This window comes from Gobio gobio, assembly GCF_949357685.1.
Source record: "Gobio gobio genome assembly, chromosome: 21".
Classification (NCBI taxonomy): domain Eukaryota; kingdom Metazoa; phylum Chordata; class Actinopteri; order Cypriniformes; family Gobionidae; genus Gobio; species Gobio gobio.
The window spans coordinates 42109593-42132413 of record NC_137117.1 but is presented as its reverse complement, the minus strand read 5'-3'; the positions used below and the strand labels follow the sequence as shown (position 1 = coordinate 42132413).

Sequence of the window (22821 nt, the reverse complement as noted above, 5' to 3'; positions counted from 1 at the left end):
ACTGATACAAAGCCTAATGCTAAATCACTGTAGTGACCCTTTAAGAGTAGAAATATATTATTGGCTCAAAGCTGTGCTTAAAAGTTAGTTATCAAGCATCTCAATCATACTTTAAGTGAAGTGTCGGACTAAATCTTAAGTGTCAGTCTTAGAGTTGATTTACGACACTTTGCTGTGCCACAAACGGAATTTTGGATGATGTCATAGGCATGAACCAATCACTGAATAGATTTCCTTATTTAAGAATATTCTCAGATAAATTCACATTGAATGGTGAAATTCCTAAGAGGAGTTTACATTCAACACACATTCGACAATAAATAATTTTCAAGAGAATACATTATAATATACACATTTGAAATGAAAGATAAACACGTTTTCCACCATGTCTTAATTAAATTTTTTAAACTGGTGTGCTGTTAACTGACCTGCCTATATATAGCCTAGATTTTTTGATATAATCAGCCATTATGGATTCCAAAAGAAAACCGAACTGGCGGGAGGAAGAAGCGCTACTGCTTGCTGAATTAGTTGAACAGTGGAAGCATGTTATTAAAGGCAAGTTCAGCCCAACATTAACCAGCACTGACAAAGATGATGCCTGCTCTGTCCAAACGATACTGTTTGATTAACTGCTCATTGTCAAACATTTCAAAAACATTCTTCCTCTCCTGAAATATTTGCGCACGTCTCTGTCTCCACAGTGCCATTACAAGCCCCTGGCAAATCCAAACCAGTTGAGAGACCTCTCGAGCTGTCTTAAAGCTAAGAATCACTCTTACTCTCCCAGTTATTTAAGACATTTGATAGCTTGCTTTTATACTTAAGTTTGAAAGTAAGAGTACATTTCATGAATTCTCAGCACTTAAGACTAAAATGGCACTTTAAGAAGCTTGATAAATACGGGCCCAGGTCCATAAAATGAATAACCAAAGGAAGAGGCCAGAGTGGCACAAAGGTGTGAATGTCGCCTGAAAAAAAAAATGCCTTAAGGGGATTACAAATGGCCATTGTATGGAAGATCTGGCCCCTATATACCTTTTTTCATGCAGTTTCAAAGGAAAAAGAATCTAAAATTATATTACAATATCTTTACTTCTTGAGTTACAGACATGCAAACCTCACACACAAAAAAAATGTTTGGCACTCAGAGAGGTATGTTGTATTCAATTGTTTTGATAGAGGGGAAACTAAAAAACCAAAAACATTTGGTTTTCGACCATTGGAAATGGGTAAAATTCAACAATTTGGACATGGTATTGCATTGGGATCTCCATATCTACACTCTCAAAAAAAAAAGAGTACAAAATTGTACCTTTTAAGGTACAAGTGTCCGTCACTGGGGTGGTACCCTTAAGGGTAAATTTTTGTACCTATAAGTCAGGGGTAGGCAAGTTCGGTCCTAGAGAGCTGATGTCCTGCAGAGTTTAGCTCCAACTCTACTAAGCCACCACAGTATAAAACGCCAGGCTCCCAGCATGCACTGCAGCATTAAGTATGTCACCATTGTTGAAATTCATATGCTGATTCTTGATATCTGTGTGCATCGAAACTTTTTTCCTCCTAAAATGTATTTAAAAATCAAAATTCAGAATGCCTGATCTGTGGCAAGAAAGAATTGTTGGTGAATATTATTTATTAATAGTTTAAGTCAGTGATGAGTTCAGTCAAATATTTTTCTTCAAGACAATTTTTTTTTATGGCTTTTTTTTTTTTTTTTTTAACAGATTATGTGTTTTGTTAACACTGTAACAAAAACCACAATCTCAAGAAAAAAAGCCAAGAGTTAAACTGCCCAACTAAAGGAAACACCGATCGCCATAATGATGACCAAACATTTTCAATAAAACCAACATCTAAACCTCTGTTAATTCTCAATAAGAGCTTCTATAGATGTCTTTCAGGGTTGGAGCCAAACTCTGCAGGACATCGACTCACTAGGACCGAACTTGCCTGCTAATGGTTAATTGTAGGGGAAATTGTACCCTAAGTACCAATTGTGTACCTTTAAAGGTACAGTTATACGTTTTGTTCCCCAAGGAACAAAATTGTACCTCCACTGTACCTTTTTTTTCAGAGTGTACTGAACCATATAGGGCCTTAAAAATGAAGATTACAAAAGAAAAGTTTATTAAGAATTAATAGAGCCTTCACGCACAGACACTGTGCAAGGTGAGGGAGGACGAGGAGCAGGTCTTGTTAGTTGTGGCATACTGGCCCAACTGGACCTGGTTCCCAGAACTGATGCTCCTCGCGACAGCCCCTCCCTGGCGGATTCCCCTGAGGAAGGACCTGTTTTCTCAGGGATGGGGCACCATATGGCACCCCCATCCAGAGCTCTGGAATCTCCACGTGTGGTCTCTGGGCGGGACGCGGAGGACCAAAGATTACATTTTGTAATGAAAATCAGAACATATTCTACATACAATATTGTACATGAACAAAAACACTTGTGGGGACAAAACTAAAGCATGAATTACAGTAAAAAATATATATTTAAAAAACCTAGATGGCTCTGAACATAGCACTTTGTCCACATCACAGGCTCGGGGTTAAGGAAGGGAGAGTATGGTGGGAGGTATTGGAGTGAAAATGTGGATGCTCATGAAACCAGTTTTGGACCAGAGCAGATCGGTGGAAAGACACATTGTCCCAGATCACAATGTATAATCTCCATTTGGTCTTCTGCTGTGACGATGTTGTGAAGTCTGTCTACAAATCTGAGTATGTGGATCATATTGTAAAGACATATGTTGACATGCCGGACCCCATTCTGCGTGATTGCAGAGCACATTATTCAAAATAGCTCTTTGGCCAATGATGTTTGTGCCTCTTCCTCTTACTGTTACGTTGTTCTATTTTTGTTGAAGACAGGTAAACGAACCTGTTGCCTTTTTATAAAGCTCACACCTGATTGTTGGGTTTAAAATTAAGCACCTAATTGTCTGCACACTCAAAAAAATAACTCTTTGAATGAACATAAAAAAATCATGGAAAGTATTTCCACATGATTAACTTGCTTTATTTCAGCATTATGCAATTCTGTTATTCCAGTTTAATGTACTTACTTTGGGTCAACTTAATGTATTAAGGTTGATTCAACTTATTTACTATGGTCAGCCCAACTAATTTGCAATGTTTTAGACCAACTCATTTGTTTAAGTTAGCCTAACAAAAGTGCTCACTGCTGAAAGAAAGAGATTTAATCACATGGAAATCCTTTCCATGATTTAATTACATTCATTCAAAGAACAGCTTTTGAGTGCATTTACAAAACCTTTTACAAGATTATATTGACTAGCCAGAATATGGTTTTGTTACATCCATGGCACGCCCAGAGTAGTTTTTTTTAAATAGTCATTTGTACAACACAAAATGTTCCTCAATGTCAGAAAAGTTTAAAAAAGTAAAAAGAAATTGATGGGCACCCAATGTTTCTATGTTATGAACAGGGCTGAAGGTGCAGTGTTAGTGCCCCCTGGCTGTGAAGCTGCAACAAGTGATAGAATTCATCTGGCATGGAGTGCATGGACCCTTTGGGTGGTGTGTTGTCATAATAATGATGATGAAGTGTCTGCTGCTCTAGATTAATGTCAAAAGGCCAGAATCCATATAAATGCACATCATCACACAGCTCTAGTGCCATATTAACTAACATAAAACCTGTGGACAGGCGTTTTTCTTTAAGGCCGCATCCCTTCCAGAAACGATCCAATGACTTGAGGTAGTAGGGACTAAACAACACCACTGGCTGCTGAGGTCTGATTGGCTGGAGCACTTGGAGGGTTTTGATTGACACTCCAGTGCAGAACGTGAACGCAAAAGCTGGAATGATCAGAGACGCATTTCCATACACACTCACACGCTGCACCAGCGGACCTGGACCTTTGGTCATATGCCGGTAGCTGCTGAGATATACACATAAACAGAAGGAACCATTACTTAACAAATTCTGCCAATATTTACTCACCCTCATGTTGCTTCACACCTATGATAGGCCTATCTGTGATCTTAACACAGCTACAACTAATGAGCTACATTGAAAATAAAGAAGATAATTGATATACATATACATATATATATATATATATATATATATATATATATATATATATATATATATATATATATATATACATACATACATACATACATACATACATATATATATACATACATATATATATATATATATATATATATATATACATATATATATATATATATGTATACACACTGATTAGGCATAACATTATCACCACTGACAGGTGAAGTGAATAACTATTAATGGGTGGGATATATTAGGCAGCAAGTGAACATTTTGTCCTCCAAGTTGATGTGTTAGAAGCAGGAAAATGAGCAAGCATAAGGATTTGAGCGAGTTTGACTAGGGCCAAATTGTGATGGTTAGACGACTGGGTCAGAGCATCTCCAAAACTGCTGCTCTTGTGGGGTGATCCCGGTCTGCAGTGGTCAGTCTCTATCAAAAGTGCTCCAAGGAAGGAACAGTGGAGAACCGGCCACAGGGTCATGGGCGGCCGAGGCTCATTGATGCACTTGGGGAGCGAAGGCTGGCCCGTGTGGTCCGATCAAACAGACGAGCTACTGGAGCTCAGATTGCTCTAGAAGTTAATGCTGGTTCTGATAGAAAGGTGTCAGAATACACAGAGCATCTCAGTTTGTTGCGTATGGGGCGGCACAGCCACAGACCAGTATATCAGAATACATGGGAAGAAGGCAAGCCGGTGGAGGCAGTGATGCTTTGGGCAATGTTCTGCTGGGAAACATTGGGTCCCGCCATCCATGTGGATGTTACTTTGACACGTCCCACCTACCTAAGCATTCCCACTGAGCAAAGTTATGTCCAAAAGACGTCTTTTCAATGTCTTTGCCCCTAGAGGTGTACGTTGAAAAGACGTCCACTGAGGAGCCAGAATGAAAGTTTTTATGACGTCTGTTTTTGACGTGTTCTGCACGTCCGATATAGACGTTCATGGAACCTCAAGGTTAAAAACTAGCTCAAATGTGCTCATTGTGGACATATTTTCCATTTGTAATTGCAAAGCAACTCACAGACAGTGTGTGTTTGTCCAGAAATCAGGAAAATAAAAGAAACTTAGCTCACACCTTTAGACACTTTAGAAAACTTAGCATCTGTAATTCACACATCTTTGGATCGTGAGAGAATCGTGGGATTCAATCCAGGATCTTCTTGCTGTGAGGAGACAGTGTTTCCCACTGAGACACTGGAGCTGCCCTTAATCACAGACATAAGACACACTTTGACTATTTCTGTCAGACGTCTACAGAAGCTCTTACTGAGAATGAACAGAGCTTTAGATGTTGATATTTATGGTTAATTTGAAGTCACCATTGTGGTGGGAAGCGTTTGCTTTAGTTGGGCTCTTGGTCCCTGTATTTGTGTTAGCTTTTCTTTGGCTGCTGTAACTGTATGTGCGAAACACAATAGTTCCATGCACGTCTATATTGCAGAACACGTCAAAAACAGACGTCATAAAAACTTTCATTCTGGCTCCTCAACGTACGCCTTTGCTTAGTGGGTTGTTGCTCTGGTGGCTGTGGCTCTTTCAGCAGATAATGCACCTGCCACAAAGCAAAAACGGTTCAGGAATGGTTTGAGGAGCACGAGTTTGAGGTGTTGACTTGGCCTCCAAATTCCCCAGATCTCAATCCAATTGAGCATCTGTGGGATGTGCTGAACAAACAAGTCCAATTCATGGACCTCAACTTCCAGGACTTAAAGGATCTGCTGCTAACATCTTGGTGCCAGATACCACAGCACAACTTCAGGGGTCTAGTGGAGTCAATGCCTCAATGGGTAAGGGCTGTTTTGGCAGCAAAAGGGAGACCAACACAATATTAAGAAGGTGTCATAATGATATGCCTGATCGGTGTATGTATATATGTATATTTAGCTATAGATGTATATGTGAACATTTAGATTATTTTCATTACTTGATAATTGTGTTATTATCGTCTTACTCTGCCGAGAGTTGACTGGGATTGATGGTCACTAGATCACTCTTTACTCCAACATCACTGTCATTAATGGGAGACAAGTTAAACCTGAAAAATATATATACACAGATTTAAAAGTTAAAAGTTTAAATGCCAAACGGAACAACACAAAGCCATCTAATATAGAAAAGTAGGGTGTGTGAGTGGTTCAGGTATTCCATATGTTATGGGGACCAAAATTCCTCACAAGGGTACACAGTAAAATCCCCAGTGTTAAATTAACACTGCTCAGAGAACATATGGTCCCACTCTACAGAGTGTTAAAGTAACACTGAATCAGTGTTAAAGTTAATGAGATAATTGAGAGATTAATTAAGTGATGATTGGCCATTAGTGATGAACACCTGATGATAATGAGTAGAATCACTGATGGAAAGAGAAAAAGAAAAACACAAGAACTACGACTGACTATAAAAAAGACATTAAATCTCTGAAGAACTCAGCAGAGGAGGATTAAACAACTCCACAAACAGCATTACCAGCTTCACACATTACTAACCAGACTGACTTTATTTCTGTCAGACGTCTACAGAAGCTCTTATTGAGAATTATCAGATTTTTTGTTTGATATTGTTGTGAAAATTGTTAGTTTTTAATTTGACCATCATGGTGATCAGTGTTTTCTTTAGTTGGGCAGTTTGATGACTTTTTAACATTAGTGTTTCTCTGGCTGCTGTAACTAAGTTTTCTATGGCAAGAAAAGCAAGAGTAAACACAATCAGATGCTGTTGGCTGCTCGATGATGAGAATAAGATAATTGTATAGTGATTTAATTCATCGATTTTATGACTGAGTATGAGCAATATACTATTAACTTTTTTTTTTATTATGATTCTAGGAAAGATCCAACCATTTTAACCAGAAAAGCTGAATAAGGTTTGAAATAGATTGTACACTAATCACTTCTTACTCCTGCAAGATAAGCTCACAGACAGACATCTAGAATCTGCCTATGAATCTCAACAATGGTGATATGTTCATGCCCCAATGCATTCTGGGAGCTATAGATGAGTTTTGCATGATGCACCCAGAATGCATTGCGGCATGCCACCATTGCTGAGATTCATAGGCTGATTCTTGATGTTTATGTGTGAGTAAAACTCGCAGGAGTTAGAAGTGCTTGTTGTGTGATGTGTTATTAAACCGCAGAACAAAACTTATGTAAATATTTTTTGATAATCGTTTAGTTTATCTGATAAACATTGCTGGATCTTCTGCCCTAGAGTCACAAGGCTACTATAATCAATTAATCTCAGGAGATAAGCAAATAAGGCCATTATATGATGATAACAACTGTATCATAATCAACAAGCATCAAGTTTCTCTTGCCGTTCTCACCGTAACGAACAGTTACAGTAGCCAGAGAAAAACTAATATTAACAAGTCAAGGGTCAAATTCCCAACTAAAGCAAACACTGATCACCATAATGGTAACTCAAACTACTTTTATTTTCAATAAAACATCAACATCTAAACCTCAATAAGAGCTTCTGTAGACGTCTGACAGAAATAAAGTCAGTCTGGTTAGTAATGTGTGAAGCTGGTAATGCTGTTTGTGGAGTTGTTTAATCCTCCTCTGCTGAGATCTTCAGATATTTAATGTCTTTTTAATAGTCTGTTGTAGTTCTTGCGTTTTTCTTTTTCTCTTTTCTTCAGTGATTTTGCTCATTATCATCAGGTGTCATCACTAATGGTCAATCATCACTTAATTAATCTTAATTACTTAATTATCTCATTAACTTTAACACTGATTCAGTGTTACTTTAACACTCTGTAGAGTGGGACCATATGTTCTCTGAGCAGTGTTAATTTAACACTGGGGATTTTACTGTGTAGTAAAACCTGACATTTTTGATGTTGTGGGGACACAATTTTAGTCACCATGTGGAAAACAGCTAAACATTTTTTTTTTGAAAATGTAAAAATGCAGAAACAAGGGCTATGTTTGGGGGTAGGGTTATGGTTATGGTCAGGGTACAGAATATAAAGTTTATAGGTAGTTTATAGTGCACAGCCTGCACATTTATTCGGAGTGCACAAAGAGTTTTAGATGCTTTGAGCAGTTCTTTTTTTGGTTTCGGGGGGTAGCAGAAGGGGAAGGATGTCTCCAAACAGTGGATTGCCCACTGGAATGTGGATGCCATTTCTTTGGCATACCAAGCCCAGGGTGTACCACGACATCTGGGAGTGTGATCACACTCCACTAAGGGTGTGGTATTCTCCTGGGCACTAGCAAACAGTGCCTCCCTGACAGACCTCTGTAGAGCAGTGGGCTGAGCAACTGCCAATACCTTCGCAAGATTTTTTAATCTCCAAGTTGAGCTGGTTTCGTCTCAAGTGTTATTGGGTACCGGCTGGGTGTATCGCTTGCACATTTCCCCTCTCTGACGTGAGAGGGGAAATCTCCTTATGGACAGGATGTCTTTTTTTCTGCATAGGAAAAAGAACACTTTCCCCAGCACAAACTCTTGGTCTGTAAAGCTCTATGCTTTTTTTAAATGAAAAAATTCCCAATATAAGTACTGTCCTTACAGCCCCCTCGTGGCACAGGGGTTTATGGCAACTTATTTGGGCCTTTGAGAAGGTTCCAACGTGGGTTGGGTGCACTTGTTATTAGGCATGCAGAAGCCTGCCTGCATCTGCACCACCAAACCTGGTAACACAATTTAGCTGGTTGTGGCATTTAGTCACAACGTCGAGTGAGTGACAGATAAGGAATGTGTTGGTTACTAGTGTAACCTCTGTTCCCTGATGGAGGGAACAAGACATTGTGTCCCTCCTGTTACAACACTGAACTACCCGCCGAAATGGCCAGCACAAACCTGATCGAGAGGAGCAACTTTATAACTTTATTACAGTTTTTTTTTTTTATCATTATTATTGTTTTGACTTTATTACACTGGAGCATGGAATTGTCATTTGTTATCCTTTTATGCGGGGAGAACACAATTGGGAAAGTGAGCAAACTTTCCGTCTGGCTTTCCTCTTCCTGCTGAGAATGTCAGGAACATGGCTTGGGTCTTGTCGCTTTTGAAACACATGATGCTTAGATTGCCCCTCGTTCTAGCGTCGCATTGTTGGCTCAGGTTGCCATCTGGAGGCTGAGCTGGAGGTGTGTCTGGCAGAGTGCTGAGCGCGCTAAACAGAAGAGGTGCGCGGTGCATTGTGCTCTGAACACGGCCGACCAACACCCAGAGACGGGAGTCTGCTATCAGTTTCACCGCTGGTCATACTCACCGGAACAAAGACTTGTTACAAGCTGTTTAATAATGAGAAAAGATGGCATTATTGGTGGTGTCAGCTGTACCTGATGACAAAGTCTGCACTGTCAATCTCTCTTCCACAACTGCTTTTCTTGAGAATTCCTCCACTGCCCACCACAGCACATCGACCTAGATGACCATGGCTATTCCAGGGAAAGTCCTAAACAATTATAGCCAGAAAGAACATACCATTTTATAGTTATAGTCTGGCTATGGTCACAGTGAACCAAAAACATACTATAATATTTATAAACCAGGGGTGGGTTTACCATTTTGGGGTACCTTACGCCCCACATGCCCAAATGCACCAACATTGAATAACATTTTACTTTGAATTGAACAACAGTAATATTGAATAGAATTAAGTTAGACATTTAAAGAAAAACTGGATTTAGTTCAAGCTGCTGTCCGTAACTTGTTTTGTGTTCAAGATTTACAAAAATGATATAATGAGAATGTACAACATGAATCCATTTTCCAAACCGTGTTTTTGTCTTACCCTGAATCATTATGGTACACTTATAATAAGTGTTTTTATAGGGACTATTTCAGGCCGGTCTGGTAGGAACCGCTGTGGAGGAGCAAAGTCCCTGCGTGACTCGCCATAGACATAAACAGAGAGAAGTAGCTCCGGCTGCAATGTTCTTCCACAAGATGCATGCAGTTCTGTTTATCAACCGCTAGAGCGCAAAAAGTTACGGACTGCAGCTTTAACTTGAACTGCATAACAACACACACAACCCACTGAGCAAAGTTATGTCCAAAAGTCGTCTTTTCAATGTCTTTGCCTCTAGAGGCGTACGTTGAAAATACGTCCACTGAGGAGCCAGAATGAAAGTTTTTATGACGTCTGTTTTTGACGTGTTCTGCAATATAGACGTTCATGGAACCTCAAGGTTAAAAACTAGTTCAAATGTGCTCATTGTGGACATATTTTCCATTTGTAATTGCAAAGCAACTCACAGACAGTGTGTGTTTGTCCAGAAATCAGGAAAATAAAAGAAACTTAGCTCACACCTTTAGACACTTTAGAAAACTTATCATCTGTAATTCACACATCTTTGGATCGTGATAGAATCGTGGGATTCAATCCAGGATCTTCTTGCTGTGAGGAGACAGTGTTTCCCACTGAGACACTGGAGCTGCCCTTAATCACAGACATAAGACACACTTTGACTATTTCTGTCAGACGTCTACAGAAGCTTACATTTACATTTATGCATTTGGCAGATGCTTTTATCCAAAGCGACTTACAGTGCACTTATTACAGGGACAATCCCCCTGGAGAAACGTGGAGTAAAGTGCCTTGCTCAAGGACACACTGGTGGTGACCGCTGGGATTGAACCAGCAACCTTCTGCATATCAGTTCAGTGGTTTAACCCACTGGACCACCATCTCCACCACCACCATCATCATCTACAGAAGCTCTTACTGAGAATGAACAGAGGTTTAGATGTTGATGTTTATGGTTAATCTGAAGTCACCATTGTGGTGGGAAGCGTTTGCTTTAGTTGAGCTCTTGGTCCCTGTACTTGAGTTAGCTTTTCTTTGGCTGCTTTAACTGTGTGTGTGAAACACAATACTTATGGCTGAGAAAACAAAGATAGAGTGACTTCTGGTGTTGTCAGCTCATTGCTGATGACTAAATCATCAGAAGTCTAGAATCTGATGTTGTGCTTTTGAGTTTTATGTTCTTGTTCGGCATATGATAATCTGTTTATATACTATAACCTTGTGAATCTGCTGTATTGACACGAATAGCATTAACAAATCACTCATCCTGAAAGATGAAAAAACAGCAGGTGCACATTAGTTTGAAAAAATATGTAGTCACACACAGACATCAAGATTTTGCATATGATTCACAACAACGGTGACAATCAAGCATGAGTTTTGTACTTTGAAGCTACCCATCATGCATTGCAGCAATAAGTTTTTTTTGTCATGATTGTCACCGTTGTTGTGAATCATATGCAAAATCTTGATGTCTGTGTGTGACTACGTGAAATATTTTCTCAAAACAATGTGCACATGCTGTTTTATCATCTTTCAGCTTTATCTTTGCTTTCTCAGCCATAACTATTGTGTTTTACACACACAGTTACAGCAGCCAAAGAAAAGCTAACACAAAAACAGGGACCAAGAGCCGAACTAAAGCAAACACTTCCCACCACAATGGTGACTTCAAATTAACCATAAATATCAACATCTAAAGCTCTGTTAATTCTCAGTAAGAGCTTCTGTAGACGTCTGACAGAAATAGTCAAAGTGTGTCTTATGTCTGTGATTAAGGGCAGCTCCAGTGTCTCAGTGGGAAACACTGTCTCCTCACAGCAAGAAGATCCTGGATTGAATCCCACGATTCTCTCACGATCCAAAGATGTGTGAATTACAGATGCTAAGTTGTCTAAAGTGTCCAAAGGTGTGAGATAAGTTTCTTTTATTTTCCTGATTTCTGGACAAACACACACTGTCTGTGAGTTACTTTGCAATTACAAATGGGAAATATGTCCACAATGAGCACATTTGAACTAGTTTTTAACCTTGAGGTTCCATGAATGTCTATATCGGACGTGCAGAACACGTCAAAAACAGACGTCATAAAAACTTTCATTCTGGCTCCTCAGTGGACGTCTTTTCAACATACGCCTTTGCTCAGTGGGAATTGTTGTCTACAATTTGGTCATTATTCCTTTCAGCAATAAGATATACATTCTCAAAGGTCTTGATTTTTCTCTGTTATACAAAATGGATATGTGCCCTTAATGGTAATTGTTTTTTTTTTACTTATCCAGACCACCCAGTAATAAATAAGGTCAAAATGGCATCAAGTGTGTTAACTGCTTTTAACCAGCAGGGGGTCCCCCAAGCATTCGGGGCCTCACACATTTGCGTGGTGGTTAGCAACGCTACTGTTATAAACTAAAATGAACCTAGATTATGAATTGCTGTAAAAAATTGCTAGTTCATGATACTTATGCTGATGTTAACAATAAGAGTTACAAAAAGGTTCTAGCCCATCTTATCTTTTCATATATTAAAGGGATAGTTCACCCAAAAATGAAAATTCTGTCATAATTTACTCACCCTAATGTTGTTCCAAACCTCCAAAAAAATGTCTGCTGTACACAAAGGAAGATATTTGGAAGAATGTTTGTAACCAAGCAGATCTCGCCTCTAGGAAACAAATACCATGGTCAAAGATCTGCTAGGTTTGGACATTCTTTCAAATATCTTCCTTTGTGGGTGAACTATCCCTTTAAGCACACATACAAAGGCTCAGAGTCAGAAATGGTGAAGAGCACAGACCTCAGGTAGCATTTTGTGAAGTGCAGCTCCCACTTTGTAGATCCTATTTGAGGTCTCATATGTAATGTTTTGATTCACAGCTGTGTTCTGCTTTGTCAGGTATAATAAACCTGTGGCATTACAACACAAATTCAGTATTGATCTGGGGAGAGAGCAGAGATTATGATTTAAAAAAAAAAAAGTTAAATCATGGTGATGGACATGACAATGTTAATGCTGCTGCTAGAGTACAGAGACTTGCTACTGCCAATACATTCACAGACATTGTTGTGAGCATGAAAGACAAGCTGCTGCACTTATAACATACCCCCAACAAAGCAGGAGACACAAGAAATGGACAGAAAATAGTGAATTTAGCAGGTGTTTTTTCTTTTAAAAGAGCTGCAAATGAACCTTTTCCCTGTACCAATAATTGCACAATACTTTTACTAAAAAACATTTTAATGAAAAATAGTTCTTATTTATACTACGGGGGTGTTGAATGCTTGAATCTGATTGGCAAGGTGTGCAATTATCACGGCTGAAGTAGTTCAAGGCAGGTCTTGACCGCATTACAGGAACATATCACTACGTCAAATGATTTCAGTTATTTCAAATGTCTTTACAGCCGATAACAGCTAAACAACCAAAACCCACTATTGCTAGACCAAGCAAAAAAATATAGTAAACAATAGGATACAAACGACAAATTATTTCCAAGTTTTTCCCAAAAAATTAAGTTTAATTATGTACGAAATAAAACTCTCTTTCTCCTGCTCTCTCTGCTCTCCCACTCAAACACACACACACACACACATACAGTGCGGACTCACACGATGTCTGTGTGTGTCTAAGTGCGTTTTCACACCTACCTTGTTTGGTCCGGATTTTCGGACTTTTCAGTTTGGTCCGAATCAAAATTGCAGGTGTGAAACCTCCCCCGTACCACGGTCCGGACCAAACTGACGAAATTTGGTCCGACGAAAAGAGGTGGTCTCGGTACGGATCAAACTGGACAAAGGTTCGGTTCGTTTCTAGTGTGAAAGCATTTTCTGTATGGTTCGGACTTTCAGACCATTTACAGGAAGTTCCTGTTTATGTTTAAATATTATAACGTTATTTTTAAATTCAATCTAGGCTACATTGATTATGAAAAGTGAAAATATGTCAGTAGACAGAAAGTCAGAAATAATTTTGAACGAAATTTTGTATGATTTTGCTTAGAAAGCATTTCTTTAATGGGAATTTCGTTTTGTATAAATTGTATCTTAATTTTAATCAACGTTTAATCAGATAATTGCCTGGATTTAATAAATAAGAAGCAAATAGTCTATAGCAGACAATAATCACGGGAGCGATCACATGCTTTACACATGAACTGAAGCGGGTCTCAAATAAACCGAAACTCAGCAGGCTACTTGCCTCACAAACATGAGAAATATGTGTATATAAAGCTTGAAATGTCCACTTTTAAACGTAACGAATAAAAAAATAGTCAAGCAATGCAACGATACACAGTAAAATCCCCAGAGTTAAATTAACACTGCTCAGAGAACATATGGTCCCACTCTACAGAGTGTTAAAGTAACACTGAATCAGTGTTAAAGTTAATGAGATAATTGAGAGATTAATTAAGTGATAATTGACCATTAGTGGTGAACACCTGATGATAATGAGTAGAATCACTGAAGGAAAGAGAAAAAGAAAAACACAAGAACTACGACTGACTATTAAAAAGACATTCAATCTCTGAAGATCTCAGCAGAGGAGGATTAAACAACTCCCCAAACAGCATTACCAGCTTCACACATTACTAACCAGACAGACTTTATTTCTATCAGACGACTACAGAAGCTCTTATTGAGGTTTAGATGTTGATGTTTTATTGAAAATTAAAGTTGTTTGAAGTTACCATTATTGTGATTAGTGTTTGCTTTAATTGGGCTCTTGACCCTTGACTTGCTAACATAAGTTTTTCTCTGGCTGCTGTAACTGTTTGTTACGGTGAAAATGGCAAGAAAATCTTGACGCTTGTTGTTTATGATACAGTTGTTATCATCATATAGTGCCTTATTTGCTGATCCCCTGAAAGTCATTGATTATAGGAGTCTTGTGATTCTAGGGCAGAAGATCCAGCAATGTTATCATCAGAGAAACTAAACCATTATCAAAACATTTTTACATAAAATTTGTACTGCGGTTTACTAACACATCACACAATAAGCACTTCTAACTCCTGTGAGTTTTACTCACACATAGACATCAAGAATCAGCCTATGAATCTTAACAATGGTGACATGCCACAATGCATTCTGGGTGCATCACGCAAAACTCATCTATGGATCCCAGAATGCATTGTGGCATGAAGCATGTCACCATTGTTGAGATTCATAGGCAGATTCTTGATGTCTGTGTGTGAGTTCATCTCGCAGGAGTTAGAAGTGATTAGTGTACAATCGATTTCAAAACTTATTCAGCTTTTCTGATTAAAACAGTGTTGGATCTTCTCTAAAATCACAATAAAAAAAGTTAATAAGATATTGCTCATACTCAGTCGTAAAATCAATGAATTAAATCATTATACAATGATCATATTCTCGACATCGAGCAGCCGACAGCATCTGATTGTGTTTACTCTTGCTTTTCTTGCCATAACAAACTCAGTTACAGCAGCCAGAGAAACACTAACGTTAAAACGTCATCAAACTGCCCAACTAAAGAAAACACTGATCACCATGATGGTCACATTAAAAACTAACAATTTTCACAACAGAATCAAACTAAAAATCTGTTAATTCTCAATAAGAGACGTCTGACAGAAATAAAGTCAGTCTGGTTAGTAATGTGTGAAGCTGGTAATGCTGTTTGTGGAGTTGTTTAATCCTCCTCTGCTGAGATCTTCAGAGATTTAATGTCTTTTTTATAGTCAGTCGTAGTTCTTGTGTTTTTCTTTTTCTCTTTCCTTCAGTGATTCTACTCATTATCATCAGGTGTTCATCACTAATGGCCAATCATCACTTAATTAATCTCTCAATTATCTCATTAACTTTAACACTGATTCAGTGTTACTTTAACACTCTGTAGAGTGGGACCAAATGTTCTCTGAGCAGTGTTAATTTAACTCTGGGGATTTTACTGTGTATGCGCCCGTTCATTCAACTTGTCAAAGACGCTGACGTCAGACGCACGTCTGTTTACAAACCAATCAATGTCCAGATGCCGCCCACATAGATGACGACGAGTGGACACAAGTGCGTCATGTAAAGTTCTTTAGTCCGCTCACATAATTGCAATGTGAAACCAAACCAAAACTAACCGAATATATAAAAAGTATCAAAACATGAACTTCGGTTCGGACCTTGGTGCGGACTTTCAGGTGTGAAAACGCCCTAAGTAATGCCATAGGTTAAAACTGCATTATAACTTTTGAGCGCTACATGATTTTAAAATTGTGCATATTCAATTACCACAACAGTGCTGGATCTCGTGCTGTTGGATCACGTAGGAACCATTAAGAATAATACAAATTAAGAACACAATACCGCTATAACCAGACCATAAGACTCTGAATGAGATCAGTGACTTAAGCCACCACATGATTGTACCAACATCACCGAATCACATTTTCTCTAGGCATTTCTTACCATAACAAATGAGCTTTTTAAACACAAAGCTGAAAGCAGACAGAGGAGAGTAAAATAAACTAAGTTTAAATTTAAAAAATAAAAATTAAATGTTTAAGGGTCAAGAGCCCAACTAAAGAAAAGACTCATCTCCATCATGGTGACATCAATTAAACTATTATTTTCATTAAAACAGAAATGACAGAAATAAAGTCAGTCTGGTTAGTAATGTGTGAAGCTGGTAATGCTGTTTGTGGAGTTGTTTAATCCTCCTCTGCTGAGATCTTCAGAGATTGAATGTCTTCTTTTATCTTCTGTTATTTCATCTAAAGCTGTGGCTTAAATCAATTGTAGTTCTTGTGTTTCTCTTTCCTTCTGTGATTCTGCTCATTATCATCAGGTGTTCATAATTAATGCTCAATCATCACTTAATTAATCACTTAATTACTCAACTGCAACATATATTAAGAATCATTTAAAAAAAATGTCTATTAGTGTACTCAACTGAAATGAGCTTAGAGTACTCATAACTGTTGGTTTTTAAACTCAAATTATTTGAGGTAATACGTTTCCTCAAATGTAATGAGTTTGCTTAACTCATTGGGTTTGACTTTGTGTGTGCTATTGTGAGCTAGCAGTAACTAGCAAGCTCTCTGAGTTAATTTAAAGTTTGTTATTTCTGTTGTTTTACTCATTATAGTGAATTTTTAGCTGTAAAAATTATTTGAATGCAGTGTAGTTTAATTGGATATTAAGAAATATCCTTGGTTTAGTGGACTCAATTAAAATAAGTTCAGAGTACTCATAACTACAGTTTTTCTTTACTTCAATTAAGTTTGATAAACTCAATTTAATTCAGGTAATCAGTTTCCTCAAATTAAATGAGTTATCTTAACTTGTTGGGTTTTACAGTGTGAAGGTGATTCTGATAACACACAATTATTAAAACACAGAAGAACAACAAATCAAGAACAAGAAAATGGGACTCAGACCGAAACTCTGGATTTACCAGCACAATTAACTTTTTGTTGTGCAAAGCATAGACTACAAAATAAATCAAATGTTATTGAAATATTGTAAGGTGGTTGTATGAACTACACGAAAGAACATTTAAAGAACAATATGCAAAATCAAAATTTATCAGCTCTGTAATGGATTGTGAAAAGTGCATGTAACCTATTGGAAAGCCAGTAATTAGTTGGGTGAGGAAAATAACGAAAATAGGATTTATGTAAAGAGATATAGTAAAATAAAAATAGCTTAAAGCTACACTATGTAACTTTTCCGTCCACTAGAGGTCGCCTGTTCAAAACAAAGGCGTAGTTTGATGACGGCACGTTTGAGCTCAGAATCTCGGGACATGTGGTCTTCACCTCACAGCCGGTGGAAAACAGTCAGGATAGGACTCGGGCAGAAATCATGTTCATGGATGCGATTATTGACATTACTGTAGTCTGAAGCAGAGCAGGAGCGAGTGTTGTGGAGCTGAGCAAGGCCGCAGGAGTGATTGAAGAGCGGGACTGTTATTATGGCATAGTCGCTGGCGGGACTTTTATTATGACACGGTTGCCGGCGCTACTTCCTCTTTTCCAGTCATGAGTCTGAGGTAACGCAACTCTGTTTATCGTATTAGATATATCTGAGTGTGTTGAAAAGGAATTTATGACGTTCGCTCGGCGGCTGCTATGACACTTGTTCACAATGCAGTGAGAGTAAAGTGTTTCACTGAATAAAACCGGAGACCGAGGGTGACGCAGATATGACGCAATCGACAGGCGACTCCCTCACACGTCCCGGTTCCTCGGGTAAAATAGCAATTTTCTCACGATTTACAAATAGTTTAGAACAGTTGGGATATTCTAAGTACTCAACTGAACAAAATATATAACACTGGCCTAGTGGTTTCTGGATATTTTACTGCAAAAATCCTACATAGTTCACCTTTAAATGTGCACAACTCTTCTTAAGTGGAAGAAAGCTATGTTTCCCCCCTCACGTGCAAACTAATGGAAAGCGGATGAGTCATTAGTTGGGTTAGTAAAATAACGAAATTATAATTTTTAAGTAAAAAATATTTATGTAAAGAGATACAGTAAAATAAAATTTTAATTGGAAGAAAGCCACGTTTTTCCCATCAGGTGCAACCTATAGGGCGTTTGAGTAGTTGGGTTTTTACGAAATTATAATTTTAAATAGAAAATAATATTTATGTAAAGAGATATAGTAAAATATAGAAACACTTTTTAGTTCTTCAAACCTTCTCTGGTATTTTCATAATAATAAAGTGCTGATTGACAGACTTTATCACTAATACTATAAAATAGGAATGCATTGTCTGCATCATTCTGTGATAAGAAGCCAAATCAGCTTACAAACACTCGACTGACTATATGAAGAGAGTTAAAACATGTTATTAAACGTTGTATTTTGTTGAACAACAGGTTCATGAACGCTTCGTTCTTGCCCTGGCTCTGTTGTTCTCTGTTGTCTCTAGCTACCGCTGCTCTTCTTCCGACTCCATTGTGATCAAGCTAACCGCGTCCGCACGTTTTCATAATAGGGCGTTCTGGGAAATGCATGGAGTTGTCTTAATTTATTTAGAGAGAGAATAAACTCATGAAACAGAGAAGTATCGTAATGTAATCCATTGATTTCAACAATGTAACTGTATTCTAAATACCAACTATTTAAATTGTAACTGTAACGAAATACAATTACTCATAATTTGTTTTCTGAATACGTAACGCCGGTACATGTATTCCGTTACTCCCCAACACTGGTTATTTACATCATTGATGTGTTTGTAGATCTGAAAATTCAGCTTTTGTCCCCGTTATGATTGAATCACAGGACCGGAATACCAGTTGCCTTGTCAAAAAGCTCTTTATTGTCATATGTCTCGACATAGGAGAGAAACGTGTTGTTATCGTGCCAGCTGTATGTTTCTCTCAGGTTGTACATTAACAGTGAGCATTATATACCACTGACCACAGGATTTGCAAATCCTTACAAGGTAAAGAAACATGTTGGTCTGTTTAAAATAGAATGTATACTTCCTGCTTACATCAGTTGATAATATAAGCTACTGTTACATCATCGGAAACAGGTGCTACATATACAGTGAGGTCCTTCATACAGTCCATGATAGAACATGTACACACATTCTTGTATGACCAAAATATCTCCGTCCTTCTCCCTCCATATGACAGTAATATGTCATGCAAACTTAAGCTCATGCAGTATATATAACTTTCTCATGCACTTAAACTTCACAAATACATTATAGATTTAATTATGCATATGAATAATATTAAAATAACAAATTTCTGATCTACATGTTGAATATAGAAATATGCAAGCAAAAACAATGCTTGTCCCCAAAACATTACTTGCAAACAGACAGCTGGCCTACTCACACTCAATCCTGCAAGACCATGCCTTTTTGTTTGAGAACAGCATGAATATGCTGGTCCACCAGCTACCAACACTAACCAGCATAAACCAGCCTGGACCAGCACTATACCAACACTAACCAGCACTACACCAACACTAACCAGCATAAACCAGCCTGGACCAGCACTATACCAACACTAACCAGCATAAACCAGCCTGGACCAGCACTAAACCAACACTAACCAGCACTACACCAACACTAACCAGCATAAACCAGCCTGGACCAGCACTATACCAACACTAACCAGCATAAATCAGCCTGGACCAGCACTATACCAACACTAACCAGCATAAACCAGCCTGGACCAGCACTATACCAACACTAACCAGCATAAACCAGCACTATACCAACACTAACCAGTATAAACCAGCCTGGACCAGCACTATACCAACACTAACTAGCATAAACCAGCCTGGACCAGCACTATACCAACACTAACCAGCATAAACCAGCCTGGACCAGCACTATACCAACACTAACCAGCACTACACCAACACTAACCAGCATAAACCAGCCTGGACCAGCACTAAACCAACACTAACCAGCATAAACCAGCCTGGACCAGCACTAAACCAACACTAACCAGCACTACACCAACACTAACCAGCATAAACCAGCCTGGACCAGCACTATACCAACACTAACCAGCATAAATCAGCCTGGACCAGCACTATACCAACACTAACCAGCATAAACCAGCCTGGACCAGCACTATACCAACACTAACCAGCATAAACCAGCACTATACCAACACTAACCAGTATAAACCAGCCTGGACCAGCACTATACCAACACTAACCAGCATACACCAGCCTGGACCAGCACTATACCAACACTAATCAGCATAAACCAGCCTGGACCAGCACTATACCAACACTAACCAGCATAAACCAGCCTGGACCAGCACTATACCAACACTAACCAGCATAAACCAGCACTATACCAACACTAACCAGTATAAACCAGCCTGGACCAGCACTATACCAACACTAACCAGCATACACCAGCCTGGACCAGCACTATACCAACACTAATCAGCATAAACCAGCCTGGACCAGCACTATACCAACACTAACCAGCATAAACCAGCCTGGACCAGCACTATACCAACACTAACCAGCATAAAACAGCCTGGACCAGCACTTCACCAGCACTATACCAACACTGTAGATCATTGTGATAAATAATCTGTACAGTAAAATACAGTACAGTACAGTGCGATTTGTATACTCTAATATATAGCCTACTCTAAAAGTGTCAGGCTCTTTAAGAACGACCTTCCATAATCATGCAGCAAAGAAAGAGAAATTCCCAGCTTTCGGACAACAGTGTCATAACTTCAAGAAAATGAATCATTACAATAAATGTTGCAAAGCGCGTGGTCAATTCAGTCAGAAGAAATTTAACTACAGGAAAGCAGTACATGAACTAAAAGTAGACAAACCCCTGAGTACATACAGGAGGAACCGACGCCACATCCTTCCTGTTGCAGAGCCCCCTCCATCACGGCTCATGCCCCAGAACAATGACTCTCAAAGTACCACTGCACATACAGAGGACTTTTCTCCCCATACACCACACTCACCACAAATACACCTTTCACAACCAGAATCCACACCTACTGACCTTCCAAAGCACATAGTACACAGCAAAATCCCCAGTGTTAAATGAACACTCCTCAGTGTACAAATGTGTCCACACTACAGGGTGTTAAGTAACACTTAAGAAGTGTTAAAGTTAATGAGATAATTAAGTGATTAATTAAGTTATGATTGCCCATTAGTGATGAGAAACACAAGAACTACAACTGACTTCAGCCACAGCTTTAGATTAAATCAATTGAAGATAAAAGAAGACATTAAATCTCTGAAGATCTCAGCAGAGGAGGATTAAACAACTCCACAAACAGCATTACCAGCTTCACACATTACTAACCAGACTGACTTTATTAAAATATTATTAAAAAACTATTTTTATATAGCCTGGATGCCAGCCGAACTTAGCCCCGCCCACAACATTTTTACTCGGGCAGTTCGGTCTGGAATTGATCGGTAGAGAAGTAATTATCCCCGAACAGAAACTGTTCGGACCAATGAAATTGTCAGGGCGGGCTTTAGACGATGATGGACAAATGATCAACAGTAACGTATCAAAGGCGCTTGGGTTGAATTTGTTCTAATCCTAAACGGAGAACTTGTTCGTATATGCATTCACCTTTACTATTTCTCTCAGAAATGATGATCGTGTTGGTAAGTACTCTGTGTATCCTTAAATTCTTTTTTACAACACCGGCAAAGATCGTTTACATGTTTTTCTTCTAACGTTAGGCTACTTATTCCAGCGTGCGTGCAGACAGGGTTGCCAAGTTTTTACAACAAAACCCAATTGCTAACGTTCCTCAAAACTAGCCAAAAACAAGCCCAATAGCTTTCCAGGGGGGGTTCTCCGGGAGAAAAAGGCATTTGAGGGGTAAAATATGTGTTATTTTGGCAGGGCTGGCAGCTAAAAATCGCATTCATGGGTTTGTATGTCACATAATTGGGGTCGCTTCAACCCGCGGACATGGCAACACAGTGCAGTTGAGTTCTGTTGACATTTGACAACTAAAGTTATGCGTCGCTCCGTTGCTCTGATTGGTTGTAGTTCTATCCAATTGAGATCTTTCCTGGTTCGGTTGAAACACGCCCCATAATCACAGCCCAACGGAGCAGTATCAGACTCATATTCTGACTAGAATTGAGTATGACGACGTCAGGCTAATTTTTATAACCACTTTCAGTCAAACTGCATTTTAATAGTTACCATACTGGTTATCAGTGTTTGCTTTAGTTGGGCTCTTGACCCTTTTCTTTTTAACTTTAATGTTTCATTGGCTACCTTCACTGTGTGTGTAAAATCACATTTGTTATGGCAGGGGAATCTGTGGTAAAACAATAATGACATATCAATGTAATGGCCTGAATCACTGCTTGAATTTTGAGTCTAATGCTCTGGTTATAGTGTATAGTATTCATAATAGTGACCATATGATTTTACAGTATAAGCTTGGCATTGTTGTTACAATTTGATATTCAGAAAAACTTGAGCTCAAAGGGGATTAATCTTTAGCATCATTTAGACACACACAGATATCAATAATCAGTGTATGAAACG

General features: G+C 38.6%; 1 protein-coding gene across 2 annotated transcripts in view; it reads right to left on the bottom strand.

The window, feature by feature from the left end:
• Positions 1-1079: 1079 nt before the first annotated feature.
• The window catches only part of LOC307117425 (alpha-2,8-sialyltransferase 8E-like), a 37038-nt gene continuing 15296 nt past the window's right edge, over positions 1080-22821 (bottom strand). The window contains exons 5-9 of one of the 2 annotated variants that reach the window (XM_079802251.1): positions 12613-12754; positions 9347-9462; positions 6004-6087; positions 3971-4034; positions 1080-2361 (exon numbers count right to left, since the gene is read on the bottom strand). In XM_079802251.1, the coding sequence (XP_079658377.1) occupies positions 3989-4034; positions 6004-6087; positions 9347-9462; positions 12613-12754 (388 nt within the window). In that variant the 3' untranslated portion in view covers positions 1080-2361; positions 3971-3988. Of the gene's footprint in view, positions 3909-3970; positions 4035-6003; positions 6088-9346; positions 9463-12612; positions 12755-22821 lie in introns of both variants that reach the window. The other variant, XM_079802250.1, reaches the window with a different exon arrangement.